This window comes from Protomyctophum parallelum (genome assembly GCF_964188405.1).
Source record: "Protomyctophum parallelum genome assembly, chromosome: 12".
Lineage (NCBI taxonomy): Eukaryota > Metazoa > Chordata > Actinopteri > Myctophiformes > Myctophidae > Protomyctophum > Protomyctophum parallelum.
The window spans coordinates 36,641,266-36,657,923 of NC_139712.1; the positions used below are offsets into that span (position 1 = coordinate 36,641,266).

A 16,658-nucleotide genomic window follows, 5' to 3' on the forward strand; every position below is an offset into this window, starting at 1 on the left:
ACGACAATCAAGTTTACCAAGTATTGAACATGAATATGAGTCCAACATTATTAAAGGGATTGTGACATAATATTTTTCTTTTAGGTTTTCTGAGCTCAAATGCACCCAAAGAACCTGAACTTTTAACATTCAGTAGAGTTTCTGTGGTCTCGGGTTTTCTGGCTCAAACAAGAGCTCTGATTTCCCTCCTGTTTGTGATGTCACAGCCTGCAAATCCCATACATGTCAATGGGATTTGCCAGCAGATGTCACAGTTTTCACTGTTTTGCCTGTTTTCATTGCAGCTCAAAAGGCTTCCAAGCCCTGCGCTGTCTCTCCCTCTCAGCTATGGGGTCCCTGTGCTGTCTCTCCCTCTCAGCTATGGGGTCCCTGCGCTGTCTTTCCCTCTCAGCTATGGGGTCCCTGCGCTGTCTCTCCCTCTCAGCTATGGGGTCCCAGCTTGGCCCGACAAACACTGAAGACCGCCCTGGTGTAATATAAAGAACAACTAATCCTCTGTGGTTGGTGTTTTCAGGTGCAAAGGGGAGTGGCCAGGGCCACCTTGGAAAGGAGACACATGACAGAAACACCGGGCTTTGACATCTCTGATGCGGCGGAGAAGAAGGCCTCCATCTACATCTCTGTCACTGTGCTGACTGAGAGTGGTAAAAGAGTGTACTATATATATGCACAGACACACGCCATTTTGGAAAGATCTTGGGCGCCTTTCCTACTTCCCTCACAGGTGTTACCGATGATACTAACGAAGGCTCTATGTCCTTGAGTGGATTCCAAATTGCCCTGTAGGTAGGGTTGTGTACGGGTCCATTTGGTTCCATTTCTACACTCTGAGTTTCCGGGGTCCTTGAAAATAAAAACGTTTGAGAACCACTGCACACTAAATGGAAAGAGCCTTAATTAGTATCATCGACGATAACACCTGTTAAGGAAGTAGGAAGAGTTATTAATTGAAATATATAATTTTTTTTTTCTTTTTTTTCTTTTTTTATAATCCTCCCTACTGTAGAGTGTGCTGACCATATAAAGAGTCCCTCCCTGTCCCCAGTTAACCCCTGGGGTAAAAAATAAATAAACGTAGGTTTCGTTTTTTGCTATAGGGTTAGCCAGCCTTCATCCAATCAGGATGAGAGGGGCCTTCCTCCAATCATGATCGAGTGGGGGCGGTCCTTGGGGGAGTTTCAGGAGGTCCCCAGCTAAATGATAGTTTGGAACCATTTGTACATTCTCAGAGTTAAATTAACATTGATTTTTACAATAATAAACTGGGGGTCCCAGAGATAGAAATGCCATTAAATGGGGGCCCGTAACTTGATGCAGGTCAAACTGGGGGTCCTTGAATCACTGAGAATCACAGCTAGAGCCGTAAAAATCTTCTCTTATGGAGGTCCCTGGCATATCTCTTCAAATGGTCCGTGGCCTGATTAGTGTTCATACTGGCCTATAACATGGTGATGTGAATGTTCCCTCACAGGGAGTGAGATGGTGGAGTCTGAGATCAGAGGCATCCGCATCGTCAAGTCTCCATACGCCATCAGCTTCAAGAAGACTGCAAAGTACTTCAAGCCAGGATTGCCCCTCGATGTGTTGGTACGTCATACTGATTCAAATTAAAACCCATTTAGGACTGTGGCCATGTTGAACCCTGCCCTATTTTCCTCCAGGGGTACACTTCAAAAAAATCGACCTGTCCCGAAACAGTTGAAGATGGATGGATGGATGGATCATGGATAAATGGATGGATGGATGGATCATGGATGGATGGATGGATCATGGATGGATGGATGGATGGATCATGGATAGATTGATGGATGGATGGTTAATTGAACTTTTGACTGATCGGCTGCATGTCTTTGTGTTCCAGATTGAGGTTCTGAACCCGGACGAGACTCCAGCGGTTAACGTGCCAGTGGTGGTGACTCCAGGAAATAATCAACCAACCACAACAGATGAGAACGGACTTGCCAAGATTGCTGTCAACATGGAGGAGTCTGTGGGCGCTACAGTAATCACTGTAAATATAACTGCACCAGGCGAACGTCCCAAATAATTGAGATTATTTAGATTTGATTGAAAATGTATTAACTCATTTTCTGCTAAGGGCGTGTTTGGACGGATTAAATGAATAGTCACAGATCGCTATAGGGCAGGGGTTCTCAACGTTTTTGGCTGGGGACCCCCGGAAATGCTTTGGCCATGTCTCGCAGGCTGTCTTTTTGTGATCTGAAACGTCGACGGGGAACGAGTAATCTTTTTTTTTTTTTACTTTACTTGTTTATAAAAAAACCTGGCAACCCGCGCCCCGCGGTCATTTTCCGCTAATCTGAGCGGGGCTCCCTAGCCTGCTGGAGGGGCTCCCATTATCCCATGCACCCTGAGAGAAAAAAAATTTAAATGCAGCCTTGAGCCTGCCAAATTGTTGTGGTCTTGTGGAGCTTGATCACCTCCTCCTCCTTCCCCAAATTGCCAATCCCAATAAATCCAAAAGTAGTGTGAATATTTCCACAGCCTAATTACTAAAGGATAAACTATCAGTCTTCTCCGAAATCTGTCAATCTTTGTCAACTCAGCACGTGTTGACAACGCGTCGCATTGTAAACAGAAGCCATGTGTGTGTCACACCAAAAGTGGTGACCTATAGAATCCTGTACATTAGAATCATCACGCGATCCTCACCCCCACACAGCTGTCATTAATTAATGGTCTTGATTGCCTATGCATTCAAGTTATACAGGGTGAAATGCACAGGCTCATTTTACATCGCTGCAAGAAAGTTGTATCAGATTCAGGGCACACTACTTGTCTAACAATTTGGATTATAGTTTGCTGAACTTTACTCACTTTTTTTTTTTTTTTTTTTTTATAAGATATTTTTTTGCGGCTTACGCCTTTTATTGATTTTTGAAGGGACAGACAGTAGGCTGACAGGAAACGGGAGAGAGATGGGGGGATGACATGCAGTAAAGGCCGTGTCGGGTCCGGGAGTCGAACCCGCGGCACACTGCGACTGGATTACCAGTCCGGTGCCCAGACCGTTACGCTACGGCCTGGGCCTTTACTCACTTTGCTTGAGGAAAAAAAGTTAAGGACTGGACTGACTCGAGCTCTCTCCTTTTCTCTATCTCTCTCCCTTTCTCTCCCTTTCTCTCTGTCTCCCTCCCTCGCTGCACTGGGGTGAAGACGTGCGTGCTCTCTCTCTCTCTCTCTCTCTCTCTCTCTCTCTCTCTCCCTCTCTCTCTCTTCTCTCCCCCCCAAATAAGTGTCATGTAGATTGATAACTCACACGTTAATGTGTGTGTGTGTGTGTGTGTGTGTGTGTGTGTGTGTGTGTGTGTGTGTGTGTGTGTGCGTGTGTGCATGTGTGCGTGCACGTGCGTGCGCCATGCATGCCCACACCATTAATCCCTGCAGGCAAAGACTGCAAAGCAAGGCATCAGAGACGATAGACAGACCCAAGCCAGCATGACAGTCCAACCGTATCATTCCTCAACTGGCAATTACCTCCACCTGGGTAAACAAACCTGTCTATTTAGTATGACATGGTAGTTCTCATATAGTTCTTTTTTTTTTATAATTTAGTCATGACACCATGTTCATGACCAAAAACACTACAAAGTCACACCTCCATGCAGCATCCCGCTTCTCCACAAGGAGGGGAAGTGCACTAATAATTCAGCAATCCAGTATTCCAGTCAGACTTCATTATGTTTCTGGCCTGGGAGCAAATTTCTAATTGTACTACTGCATGTTTTCTACTACAAATACTATACTATTAACATTGAGTGAAATGTTGAAATTGGTTTAATTTTACGTTATCAAGAGTTTATTGTTAAAAATCTGCATTATTCAATTCACAAGAAGTCTACACAATTAGAGAATGTAGAAGAATTGTTATTTTGGTCAATGTTTGCCTGCTGCCTCTCCTAAGGTACCACATACAGCTTGGAATTGTGAACAAAATCTTATTCGACAACAACAAAATATTCTGTAGTTTTGGGTCTGAGAAGCTACAGTAAACCTCGTCAAATGGTGGTCATTGGCTTAAATGCTGAATAAATAATGGTCCTTGATATGGAAAAGGTTGAAAACCACTGTAATAGACTAAGCCATACACTGTAGTATTAAAGGTTGCCTGGCTTCACTGCATTTCTTAACTTGCTTTTGTCACAGGTGTGGAAAGATCAGGAAACGACATCGTAATTACCTTTAACTTTGGCAAGTTGGCAATATCTAACCATGACATTACATATCTGGTGAGTTAAGGAAATGTATTCAATTAAAAGAATTGTCTTGCCACATCTTTGCATCTTAAATTACATGTACATTTATATCTAGTGGAGTAGAATCACAAATTAACAGAAAATAGAAAAGATTAAGTATCTTAAAAAAAAAGGTATAGGCTACTTGAGTATCCATGTTCTTAGTTAGTTTCCACCCTGACGTGCACGTTCATCCTTTGTTTTCAGATCCTGAGCAGAGGTCAAATAGTGAAGTATGGCCAGGTGAAGAGAGTCTCGCAGCCTGTGTGGAAGGAACAGGTGACGGTCAGCAAGCTGATGATGCCCTCGTTCCGCGTGGTGGCGTATTACCACGCCTCTCCCAGCGAGCTGGTGTCCGACGCCATCGTGGTCTTCGTCAAGGAGACCTGCATGGGCTCGGTGAGAGGCTTTGCCGTTTTTTTGCCGCGCAGTGCTGCACACACATCGTAGCCTATTATTACCGCTTGCCCCGTTTTTCCCATAGAGTATTAAAAGGATAGAGACTGAACCGGAGTGATAGCCCCCCCCCCCCCCCCCCCCCCCCCGCTATTCATTTCAGTGGAAGTTTCTCAGTGGTGTTTTGAAGCACCCGGAAGAACCGTCTACTTCCGCATTTTTTCGAATTCGGAAGTGCAAACGAGCGCTCAATGTTAAAGCCTAGATGCACGGGTTTCCTCGTGTCCGCCTGCAGTCCCCACTCTTACCACTAGGGCCGAGCGCCTCAACGTTGGAGAGCTTTACATGTGATAATCAACAAAGGGACTGGCTGGGAGACTGACAGGACACAGGTGGAGAAAACTAGTAATCACAGGGTGGGACAACAGACTCGGTTAGCCAGACAACTATTCCACAATCTCCGAATGCTATAGTATATAGAGTCTGGAACTACCTCGAGTAAGGAAGCTGCCATTTCCGTTCAAGAAAATATATTTTAAAATATCTTCAGAGCTTATTTTTTCATTTCCATTTCTACTAAGCAGCAAGCTATATATGCGTAGACGTAGATGATTTTGATTTATATTAGGATAAATTTGTTGTAAACTGTAAAGACGAAGTGGAAGTGGAGCCTCCTCCCCACTTCCGCTTTATATTTTACTCATGATAGAACTTCCGTTGCTCCAGACTGTATGACGGACGCATTTGGAAATTGCAAGAGGCAACAGTCTGGCAAAATGACACTACAACAGAGGTAACTTAAGGGTACAAGGACAACAGGAAACACAACAGGAAACACTTCAAAATAAAGGTACACCGCAGTGCATGACAGCGTGCTTCTCTGTCTTCAGCTGAAGATCGAGCTGGAGGAACCCCAGGCGTCTTACGAACCGCAGGGCAAGTCGGGCATCAGGCTGAAGTTGACAGGGGACAAGGGAGCCCGGGTGGGCCTGGTGGCCGTGGATAAGGCGGTCTATGTCCTCAACAACAAACACCGTCTCACACAGAAGAAGGTATGTGTGCTAAAGCAAGGCCAGGTCAGATGCAGTGGTGGAAAAAGGTACTCAAATGTCTTACTTAAGTAAAAGTATCAATACTGCAATGTAGAAGGACTCCATTACAAGTAAAGTAACAAAAGTAAAAGTTTATCATTATGCAGAATGTCCCATTTCAAGTTTTCAAATGTATTACAAAAATCTTTTGAAAATAGCAGATCTACAAGCTCACAATGTGTCGCGATGCGACTCATTGTGAGCTTTGCCAACATATTACCGTTTCTGCCGAAAGATAAACAACATCGCCAGCTGCTAAGACTACGTGCTTAGACTATGACTACTTATATTGCTTTCGGTTTCGTCTCTGTGAGGCATACAGCTGATGTGAATCATGGCGCTGAAGTACCTAGACAGAACACTAGACGGCGGCGTTCAAAGTGTTTGTTTGTTTGTGTGTGTGTGTGTGTGTGTGTGTGTGTGTGTGTGTGTGTGTGTGTGTGTGTGTGTGTGTGTGTGTGTGTGTGTGTGTGTGTGTGTGTGTGTGTGTGTGTGTGTGTGTGTGTGCGTGCGTGCGTGCGTGCGTGCGTGCGTGCGTGGGTGTGTATGTGCGTGGGTGCGTGCGTGCGTGGGTCAGGTGTGGAGCGTAGTGGAGAGGTATGATACAGGCTGTACCCCAGGTGGAGGGATGGACGTGATGGGAGTGTTCTTTGACGCCGGGCTGATGTTCGAGTCCAGCTTGTCCGGCGCCTTGTCCGGTACCCAAGACCGCACAGGTAATGACCACACTGTGTAACACAGTGAAGAAAGCTAGCGGATGTTGTGATCCGTAGAACCGGAAATGACATCGACAGATTCGTTCTATTTGGTCAAAATCGGCATAATGGTGCGTTCCCGCCACCTGGTGGCAATGGGTTACTTGGCTACTATAGGATTGCCATGTGAGAATGAGATGTAGTGTGTATATCACAGATTTATCTTTTGGCATTAAAATGACGAATTTAAACATAAATTATGAATAGTGCAGGCAGAAGGCACAATCCACTGTTAATTAGGCTGGCCATAAGCCAGTTAAGTAAAAAGTATAAATAAAATACTGCAATATGAAAATACTCTGTTACAAGTAAGGCCTCACTCACACCTTCGCAACAGACTGATGTATGCTTGTTGTATACAAAGGGTGTGATACATCTTGCCCCAATGCATTTCCAATGGGAGACACATGGTTTGACACAACATTTGTGTTGTATGAGGGGGAGGGGGGCAGTCGAAACACAGCCGAAAGCCATACAACAGCTTGTAGTCCAAAATGTTGTATCAAACCATGTGACTTCCATTGGAAATGCATTGGGGCGGCCATGACATCTTGCTTACATCTAGCATGCATCAATGTTGTATGCTAGATCGAAAGGTGTGAGTGGGGCGGCGGCCTAAAAGTGCAGAATTCAAAATTGACTTGAGTAAAAGTACGGTTTCAAAATGTACCAATCAGCATTGTGAGGCTGTGAGCTTGTAGATCGGCTATTTTCAAATGGCCGAAATGTGCAGGGTTGAAGTTGTTTTCTGATCAAAATTAAAATCTCCAAAGTAACTATAGTAACTAAAGTTTTCAAATAATTGTACTGGAGTAAAGGTAAAACTTTTGGCTCTGAGATAGTATAGTGGAGTAGAAGTAAAAGTGTTGGAAATTGGAAATACCCAAGTAAAGTACAAATACCTCAAAATTGTACTTTATGTACAGTACTTGAGTAAATATAGCATTCTTAGTTACTTTACACCACTTGTGTGTGAACGTTACTTGAACATCATTAGTTCAAGTAACGAGTGAGAGAAACAAAAGTGGCATTTACAGATTGAACGTTGATTGTTTTGATTTGTCTCTGATTTTAGTTTTCTTTTGTTTTTTGGTGTATATTTTAGACAGAAAGTGTCCAGAGACTCCAGACAGCGCCCGGAGGAAGAGAGCCGCGGTAAACATAGCGCAAGCAAGGACTTCACTGTGTAAGACAACTCAAACCACACCAAACAAAATGTGGAACGCCCTACCAACAGCCATTAAGACATGCGAATCCCTTGACTCCTTCAAAACCGCTCTCAAAGGGCACCTATACGGACGGCTGCAATTCGAAACTGGCTCCCGTAAAGTCTGAGTCCCCCACCCACCCCCTTTACCCACCCCTTTTCTCCCCTCACTGTGTATGTTTTTTCCCCCTTTTTACGACCTTTTAAGATGATTTCCTGTTTTTGTATTGAGTTGTGCTTTGGTTTGAAATGTACCTATTTTCTGCATAGTGTTACTAAATACTTCAATCAATCAATCAATCAATCAATCAATCAATCATTCAATCAATCAAATTATGTTTCGCCCACACTAGCCTCGGTAGGTATACAGTACCCAGGCTTTTATTTTCGTTCAAAAATGAAAGCCTATGGTGAACGAGCCACACCAACGGTTCTAGGAGTGGGAGTGAACTACAGTGCAGAGGGGGCGTCACTCCAAATTTGGTGACGTCAGTGTTGTCCGCTGTTTTCTACCGGGGAGGGGAGAGGCTAGCGGGCGAGTGGGTTGGCCGGCGGTTCCGATTCTGAACCAGTAGGATCCAACGCCGCGCTTCCGGCGGCACCCGCCCCCTCTATACAAGAAATAATGCTACTGTAGCTGCAGAACAAAGACAACGCCCAGTCACAGTTATCCACACCATGACTCACCTTTGCAACAAAGTGTGTCAACCATGTAATGAGTGCAAGGCAAAGAAACGTGACAACAGTGGCTTATACAACAGGTCGTTTCGAGGAAGCAGTCTGATTGGTTGAAACAGCCTTCTAGCCATGCCTTAAACGAGCGTAAAGGAACACCTAATCAAATCATAGAAATCAGCTGCTCTGTTCTCCCAGAGTGCAGCGGACTGGGTTGCTAGGCTAAGTGAGTTTCGTTTTCATCCTTGGTCGTAGTGGCTACATCTGTCATTAAATAAATGTTTTTGGGTTTTTTGTGATTATCTTAGATTTAAGGGTAACTGTTGAATAATTGCAATATTACACGTGTTCTTTACAGTCATTAATGCACTTCTACGCTGCTTTTCGAAACTGCAGAACTGCAGAGTTCCTGCAGCATCGCAGGCGTGCATTCATGACGGTAAAGAACACCCTCTCGTGTTATTTCACTTAAATCAGCTACCTCACCCCTGTGTCTTGTCCCTCCCAGTGGGTGGATACACAGATCCTTTGGAGCGCAGGTGTTGCGCGGACGGCATGAGAGACATCCCGCTGTCGTACACCTGCCAGCGGCGCACCGAGTACATCCAAGACGGCCCAGAATGCAAGGCGGCCTTCCTGCACTGCTGCGTAGAGCTGACCACCATGCGTGCCGACCAAAAAGACCAACTCCTGCACCTAGCCCGCAGTAAGGCTTTTTGTTCAACTTCAAACCGCTAACTGCTATGGCCCACCAGTAGTTCCCGGCCCAAAGGTTGAGAATTGCTGTCCTAAGGATTGTGTTTGAGAAACACATGGGATTTAAGGAAGAAATATGTACATTCAAATTGAAATAAACCTTGTTATATTTCTACAAAGGGCCGAAAGAGGATTGTATCAAATTTAACATAGGCCTATTAGCACCATCTCTTTGGACTTTGTTTTGGACAATATTTTACAGATCAGGTAGAGTTATAATATGTGCTCTTTCTCTCTCTTTAACCAAATCCCCCAATATTCGGGGCTCTCCCCAGGTTGGCAGAGGGAGTAGCGCCCAGGATTACAGTTTAGGCTAAATTGGCACCGCGTGAAAAATGTGTGGATTTTAGCAGTAATGTTTTAGTGCCATGCAGTATATCTGGTAAAATACTTGGTGACATGACATGAGTCATGACCCCTATATAATTATGATTATATCATTGTCTCTTTGACAATTTAGGTCAGGATTTTGGAAGCTATGACAGCAGTCAGATACGGATTACTTCTCGCACCAACTTCCGCGAGAGCTGGCTCTGGAATGAGATTGACTTGCCTGATAAGTGCCCGACAAATGTTGCCTGGTAAGATCATGGCTGATCAAAGCACAGATTATTACATATATTGTTTTAATTAGAATAGTTTAAATAGCCGTTCTTCAGCTTGTAGATCACTACTAACCTCCAGTGCCGTGCACAGACATTTAGAGGGGCAGGTGCTCAAGTGAAAAAAGGGCTCCTTGTGCAGCGCATGGAACCAGCCGGTTGCCTTAATAGTGTGAGATTTATAGATTTTGGGGCATAAATAATATATTAGAAGCTTTTTTTTTAAATCAATGTCACCATATGGTCCACATACTGTACACTGTACAGTATGTTTTTTTTTCTTTTTCAAAAGGGCACATTGCTGTCAAGAGGGCAAGGGCAGGTGGTGCTCTAGCACCCCCTAGTGTCTATCTGTGCACGCCACTGCTAACCTCGCGTCACCAGGCTTTCCACCTCGGAGTAAAGTCTGCTCTGTGTTACTAAATCGCTGCATGGTCCGGTCGGGAGCGAATGCTAACACTGATTTGTAGTCATCAGGCAGGAATAACCACATAATAATAAGAAGTACCCAAAATAATGCCCAGTGATCATAACTTTATAGAATTTCCCCGTGGGACAACAAAGGCATACAGACACAAAATAGTCACTCACATTTATATTTAGGTTGTATTTTTAAAAATCTCTGAAACTACGCCGCATCAAGGATTTTATTGGGTATAATAAGTAGTACAATTAGCAATACCACATTGTAGAAATGATCTGTTACACGTAAACGTTCTGTATTCAAAATTGTACTTGAGCATTGGCATCACAATATACATAATACAAAATAAGTACTCATTGTGAAAATAGCAAATCTACAAGCTACAGCACTACATGTTGCATTGCGACATGCTGTGAGATAAAAAAAAGTTGAAGAAATTATGTACCCAAACATGTACTTATAAGAGCGGTACTTGAGTAAATGCACTTTCCAGTTTCCACCACTGCAGACAGCGTATTCTTTTTACGTTTCAGTGACACTACAACTTACATAGACGTGCCAAAGAGAGCACGCCATCTGCCCGACTCCATCACCACCTGGCAAATCAGTGGTGTCAGTCTGTCACCAGATCACGGTAAGGACCCCTTCCCCTCTCTCTCTCTCTCTCTCTATCTACAGTATCTCTCTCTCTCACTCTCACTCACTCTCACACACACACACACACACACACACAGTTTTTTTTCAGTTTTCTGAAAAAGCTATGTTTCTATGTCAGTCGTAGATCTGCTATTTTTCAATAGCTAAAGCATAACGTAATGCTAACACCAAAAGGGGTTCCCGCCTAAAATGGGTTAAATGGACAGATATCAGTCAAAAGGGAGACATCGAAGAGGAAGGATGGACGGGGAGGGATCAACATAATGGAATGCCAGAACAGGTCAGCTCCATATATGGAGATCTAAGGGTTTGAGGTCAGATTGCTGGCCAATATTGATGACATCAGGGATCTCCATATATGGACTTAATATTGATGACATCATCGGGGATCTCCATCCCTGATGATGTCATCAATATTGATAAAGATGTCACATGCTTCATCAGTCGCAATAACATAAGCACTTTATATTTTAAATCTGAACGTTTATGTACTTTGTAAATGTAGCATGGCGCTCAAAACAGCTGAAGTTCCGCCATGGCGGTCGTGAAGGACGAGCGTCATGTGAACCATGGCTAATCTCATCATAGTCATTGCTCTCTCTCTCTGTCTCTCTCTCTCTCTCTCTCTCTCTCTCTCTCTCTCTGCAGGCATCTGCGTGGGCGCACCACTGGAGGTCGTTGTTAAGAAGCAATTCTTCGTTGACCTCAGGCTGCCCTACTCGGCTGTCCGTGGGGAGCAAATCGAAATCAGGGCAATCCTGCACAACCTCAAGGATGAGGTTTTGTCGGTAAAGTGGAGCGCCTCCTACTTGTTTCACGTCACCTGACACTGAGTCGTTGTAGTTCATACATTACTGCAGTGGTTCCCACACTTTTTCATGTCAAGGACCCCCTAAATGAATTTGAAAATATATGCCAGGGACCCCCATAAGATTTTTACGGCTCTAGCAGTGATTTTCAACCATTTTCATTTCAAGAGAGGGCCCCCGGTTTGACTGGAATTAGGCTACGGTCCCCCATTTAACGGCATTTCTATCTCTGGGACCCTAATGTATATTGTAAAATAAAAGTTAATTTAACTCTGAGAGTGTACAAATGGAACCATAATGGTTTGTACACTCTGAGTTACAGACCCATAAGGGTCCATTTGGTTCCATTGGTACACTCTCTGAGTTACAGACCCATAAGGGTCCATTTGGTTCCATTTGTACACTCTCTGAGTTACAGACCCATAAGGGTCCATTTGGTTCCATTGGTACACTCTCTGAGTTACAGACCCATAAGGGTCCATTTGGTTCCATTTGTACACTCTCTGAGTTACAGACCCATAAGGGTCCATTTGGTTCCATTTGTACACTCTGAGTTACAGACCCATAAGGGTCCATTTGGTTCCATTTGTACACTCTCTGAGTTACAGACCCATAAGGGTCCATTTGGTTCCATTTGTACACTCTCTGAGTTACAGACCCATAAGGGTCCATTTGGTTCCATTTGTACACTCTGAGTTACAGACCCATAATTTTATTTATTTTTTATTTAACCTTTATTTAACCAGTAAAATCACATTGAGACTGCGTCTCTTTTACAAGTGGGAACTGGCCAAGAGGCAGAAATAAAAATTACACTTCAAAAGCATTTGTTATGAATCTCAATGCAGCATGGTATAGGGGATCCAATTTGGTCAAGGATGAGGAGCAGGCAAACCTATAAATGGTATCACCATAATCCAATTGGGACAGAAAGAGACCAATGACAAGTTTTTTACGAGCTGAACAAGCAAAACAAGCCTTCAATCTGTAGAAGAAACCCAGAGTGAATTTAAGCTTTTTGCACAAAGAATCAATATGAAATTTGAAATTAAGGTGTTTATCCAACCAAAAGCCAAGGTATTTGTATCGTTCCACCCACTTCACTCAATGGGAGTTCCATCGAGAGTTGAGATACTCATTTGAGCTGAAATAGCTCGTGGAGTGAACAACATAGCTTTAGTTTTGGTGCCATTTAGCAGTCAATTTGGTTCCAAACTATATCATTTAGCTGGGGACCCCCTGAAACCCACTTTGGGCACCACTGCATTAAGTATCGTCTAACAGGGTAAAACTGCTATGGTAACATATAGTTCCCTTGAATGTTTCAGTGTAGTTGCACCTCTAAACAGTGGTGGAAGAAGAATAAATACTTTGTTACTAAGTACAAAGTCTGATATAAAAGAAAATACTTGAGTAAAAGTATTGGCATCGAACCAGCACAAGTAGGCCTACTAAAAGTAAAATACTAATTTCACAGGTTTTTAAAATGTATACAAATCTTTTGAAAGTAGCACATTAAGTAGTGGTTCATGTATGTTTTGTTATTATAATCTAAATCTGCACAGTGACTATAGTAACTGTAGATTTAAGTGTTTTGTATAATTGTAGTGGAGAAAACATAGAAATATGTTCCCTGTGGTGTAGTGAGTAGAAATAAAACTACTCTCTCTCTCTCTCTCTCTCTCTCTCTGTCTCTCTCTCTCTCTCTCTCTCTCTCTGTCTCTCTCTCCCCTCGTGCCATTGCCCAGGTGATTTTGGAACTGTACGACACAAAGGATGTGTGTAGCGTGGCTTCCAAGCGGACAAAGCATGTGATGAGGCTGGACGTGGGAGCCAAGAGCACCAGGGCGCAGCCCTTCATCATTATCCCCATGAAGGAAGGCGTGTACGACATCGAGGTCAAAGCCAAGGTCCCGTCCTTGTTCAGTGGGGATGGAATCGTCAGAAAATTACTGGTGGAGGTAAAAGACACAAATTCAAATTCATATAGGACACACTCCAGTCACTGGCTCACACTAAAGGTTCCAAATGTAAACACAGAGTCGGGGGGAAAACAGACTTTTGTTTTAGTGCCCCAGGCCTGTCCTACAGCTTAAATTAAAGATCTGTTCTCCCATGCGGTTCATTTTAAATCTTTGATTGCACACTGTGTGGGTAGGTTTGCAGTGTCTGCAACAGTTTTTATCTGCAAGTGTCTGAGACCAAATTTTGTCTGCAACTGCTTTTAAACATGTATTACATCTGAGTGTGACTAGTCTTTGTTTGATGATCTCTGACTGGGACCAGAAGGAAAACCACTAGCATAAACACAACAGTTTTTACAAAATCTCATTGCTTATACATCTTTCTTTGAGATTTACATTAGATCATTTTAAAATCCAATCTTTTCTCCCCGAGTTCAGATCTTTTGAAAATCATGTGATCAGAGCCGATTTCCGATCACCCGATCCGATCGGGACAACCCTGATTTAAATATTATTATTGCCCTGTGCTCTGTGTTTGTTTTTCAGTGAAGTATTTATATATATCATGTTTTCTAGCCTATAGGAATACTGTCCAAATTTCCAGTGAAGGTGGAACTGGATCCTGCCAAAAGTGAGTTGAGCTTTGAGTTCATAATTTAATGATTGCCGGGTGGAAATCAACATCACAGATGACTTTAACCAGGGATGTGCACACATAGACATCAAAGGGGGCTTCAGCCCCTGCCCTTTTACCCGTCTGTAGAAGAACTGCCCTCTCCAGACCACAAATGCAGCATTTACTACGGTGAAAGAAATGCAAATGCCACTCCTTTCCATGCCATATACTGTATACCGGATTGCAGCATTCAGGAGAATTGCTTTTTTCCCGAAGTCTCCTGAACTTGAACACAGTATTTTGCGTTGAGCATTTTGTTTAGTAATCCATGTCATACACCGCATCTCCACTAGCTTAACTCCTTCAGTGCCACCTAGTGGTCACCAGTTTAGGCTCTGAGTGCCAGATCTCCCATTATTAAAAAAAAGAGGGCGTTTAAAAAAAAATGTATGTATAATATACGTCTATACGGGCATGGCATCCAGTGCATAGCTGATTTAGATACGGGATGACGTCCCTGGCACTTAGTGCTGAGTTGCGCCCCGAAAATAGCTGATCCAAAAGTGCCCTCTTACGGGATTTCCACTCTCTGCACGTCCCTGACTTTAACCCATTTAGACCTGCAGGTCAAAATTTCTTCTAAATCCTGACAGCTTTCTGAAAAACCCATGTTTCTATGTCAGTCATATGTAATTGTCCGCGAACCCCATTCTGAAAATATATTGTTCCAGAGACCCCCCCCCCCCACAGAAGCAAATATTTTAGCTAAAAACATTCACTCTGAAAGAATCAAAGATTTGCGCCGCATCTATTTTATTTATTTATTTATAAAATAGGCGATGACATTGTTAAAGCTGCAATCCATTACGACACTATGACAGGGTCCGTGTGAGCATGCGCATGTGCGTGCATGTGTGTGTGCATGCGCATGTAGGAGAAGTACTGTACCTTTTTTCACTGACCATAAGCATAAGCGAATAAAACGTTACTTTATGGCAGAGTATGTTGATACAGTAGAATTAACACAACCGGGGTGTTTGTATTTGTACTACTACGGGTGCATCCGGGTTCAAAATCCCAGATAGGACGAACGATATGGATCGCAGCTTTCACCGTGGTTAGCAGATAAAAGCACTGCCTCATTTGTCTTGCAGCCAGCAAGGCCATGCATCGACATGGCAGCCAATATAACGTTGGTAAATGGTTTGCTCACGTGTGTGTCGTTGTCTACTCTACAGAGGGCGGCACACAGGAGGAGTTCATCAACAACACCATCCCGGACTCGGAGCGCCCCGTTCCTGGTGGGAAAACCAAGACGTTTATTGAAGTCACAGGTGACGCATTCCACAGTACATATTTCTATACCTGTCTGTTGTTATGTGTGCAGAGCCTGTAGAACGGTGGTTCCCCAAAGCTTTTCAGTCCGTGACCCAAACTAAAAATGTGATATTCGCCCGGGACCTGAAAATTGCAGATCTACACTATTTCTTAAACATTTTGTTTTCTAACGTATGGAATTTCTTAGATTTTTCTTCATAAAGTTACAGAAAAAAAAAAAAGTTTTTAATTCATTATTTTGTTTGCTTTTTTGGGAATGTTTTTGAAAATATATCTTTTAAATAATAATAATAGTGGTTTTTGGAACCAGTGCTGTAGATACTCCAGTGTCCTTTTAGACTCTTTTTTTTGGCCTGAAGTTAAATTCTTTCTCTGTGTGTGTGTGTGTGTGTGTGTGTGTGTGTGTGTGTGTGTGTGTGTGTGTGTGTGTGTGTGTGTAGGGGGAGATCAGATGAGTTCAATGATGGAGAATGCTCTCAGTGGAACGGCTATGAAGGACTTCATCATCATGCCTGATGGCTGTGGAGAGCAGAACATCGGCCACATGACGTTCCCGCTCATCACGGTCGTATACTTGGACAAAGCTCAAAAGTGGCAAGATGTGGGTTTTAGCCGACGCAACGACGCCATCAAGTACATCACAAAAGGTATAGGAAAACAGAGTCAGATTAACCCATTTCGGGGCGGGAACCCATTTTGGTGTTTTAAGCATTATGTTATACTTTAGCTATTGAAAAATAGCAGATGCTATTTTTTTTTTATCGTGAAAATGTCGTGCAAATCTTTTAATTTATATTCTTTCACAGTGAACGTTTTTAACTCAAATCTTTGCTTCTGTTGGGGATCCCTGGAACTACATAATTATTTTCAGATGGGAGTCCGCCACCACATACAGATAATTCTGGGGGTCCTTGACATGAAATTGTTGAGCACCACTGACACAGAAACTCTTTATCTAAGCAACATGTTGTCGGATAAAGCGGGCACTTTGATCCAGACATTATAAGGAAAAGGAGCGAATGAAGCGAATGATGGCCGAAATGTTTGGCAGCAGCATGCAGCAGCAGCTGATTCTGTTATATAGTATATGTCAGTGATACGATAAGAGCAAC

The 16,658-nt window shown here is 43.3% G+C and overlaps 1 protein-coding gene across 1 annotated transcript in view; it reads left to right on the plus strand.

Annotated features, from left to right (window-relative positions):
* LOC310867652 (complement C3-like) overlaps positions 1-16,658 on the plus strand; it is a gene marked incomplete at its 5' end in the record, with an annotated part of 44,587 nt that overhangs the window by 6,925 nt on the left and 21,004 nt on the right. Inside the window, 13 exons of the mRNA XM_083777770.1 lie at positions 515-644; positions 1,472-1,587; positions 1,862-2,002; positions 4,464-4,655; positions 5,543-5,704; positions 6,321-6,459; positions 7,604-7,684; positions 8,889-9,086; positions 9,597-9,717; positions 10,696-10,796; positions 11,468-11,607; positions 13,377-13,554; positions 15,447-15,525. Of these exons, the coding sequence (XP_083633896.1) occupies positions 515-644; positions 1,472-1,587; positions 1,862-2,002; positions 4,464-4,655; positions 5,543-5,704; positions 6,321-6,459; positions 7,604-7,684; positions 8,889-9,086; positions 9,597-9,717; positions 10,696-10,796; positions 11,468-11,607; positions 13,377-13,554; positions 15,447-15,525 (1,778 nt within the window). The remainder of the gene's footprint in view (positions 1-514; positions 645-1,471; positions 1,588-1,861; positions 2,003-4,463; positions 4,656-5,542; positions 5,705-6,320; positions 6,460-7,603; positions 7,685-8,888; positions 9,087-9,596; positions 9,718-10,695; positions 10,797-11,467; positions 11,608-13,376; positions 13,555-15,446; positions 15,526-16,658) is intronic.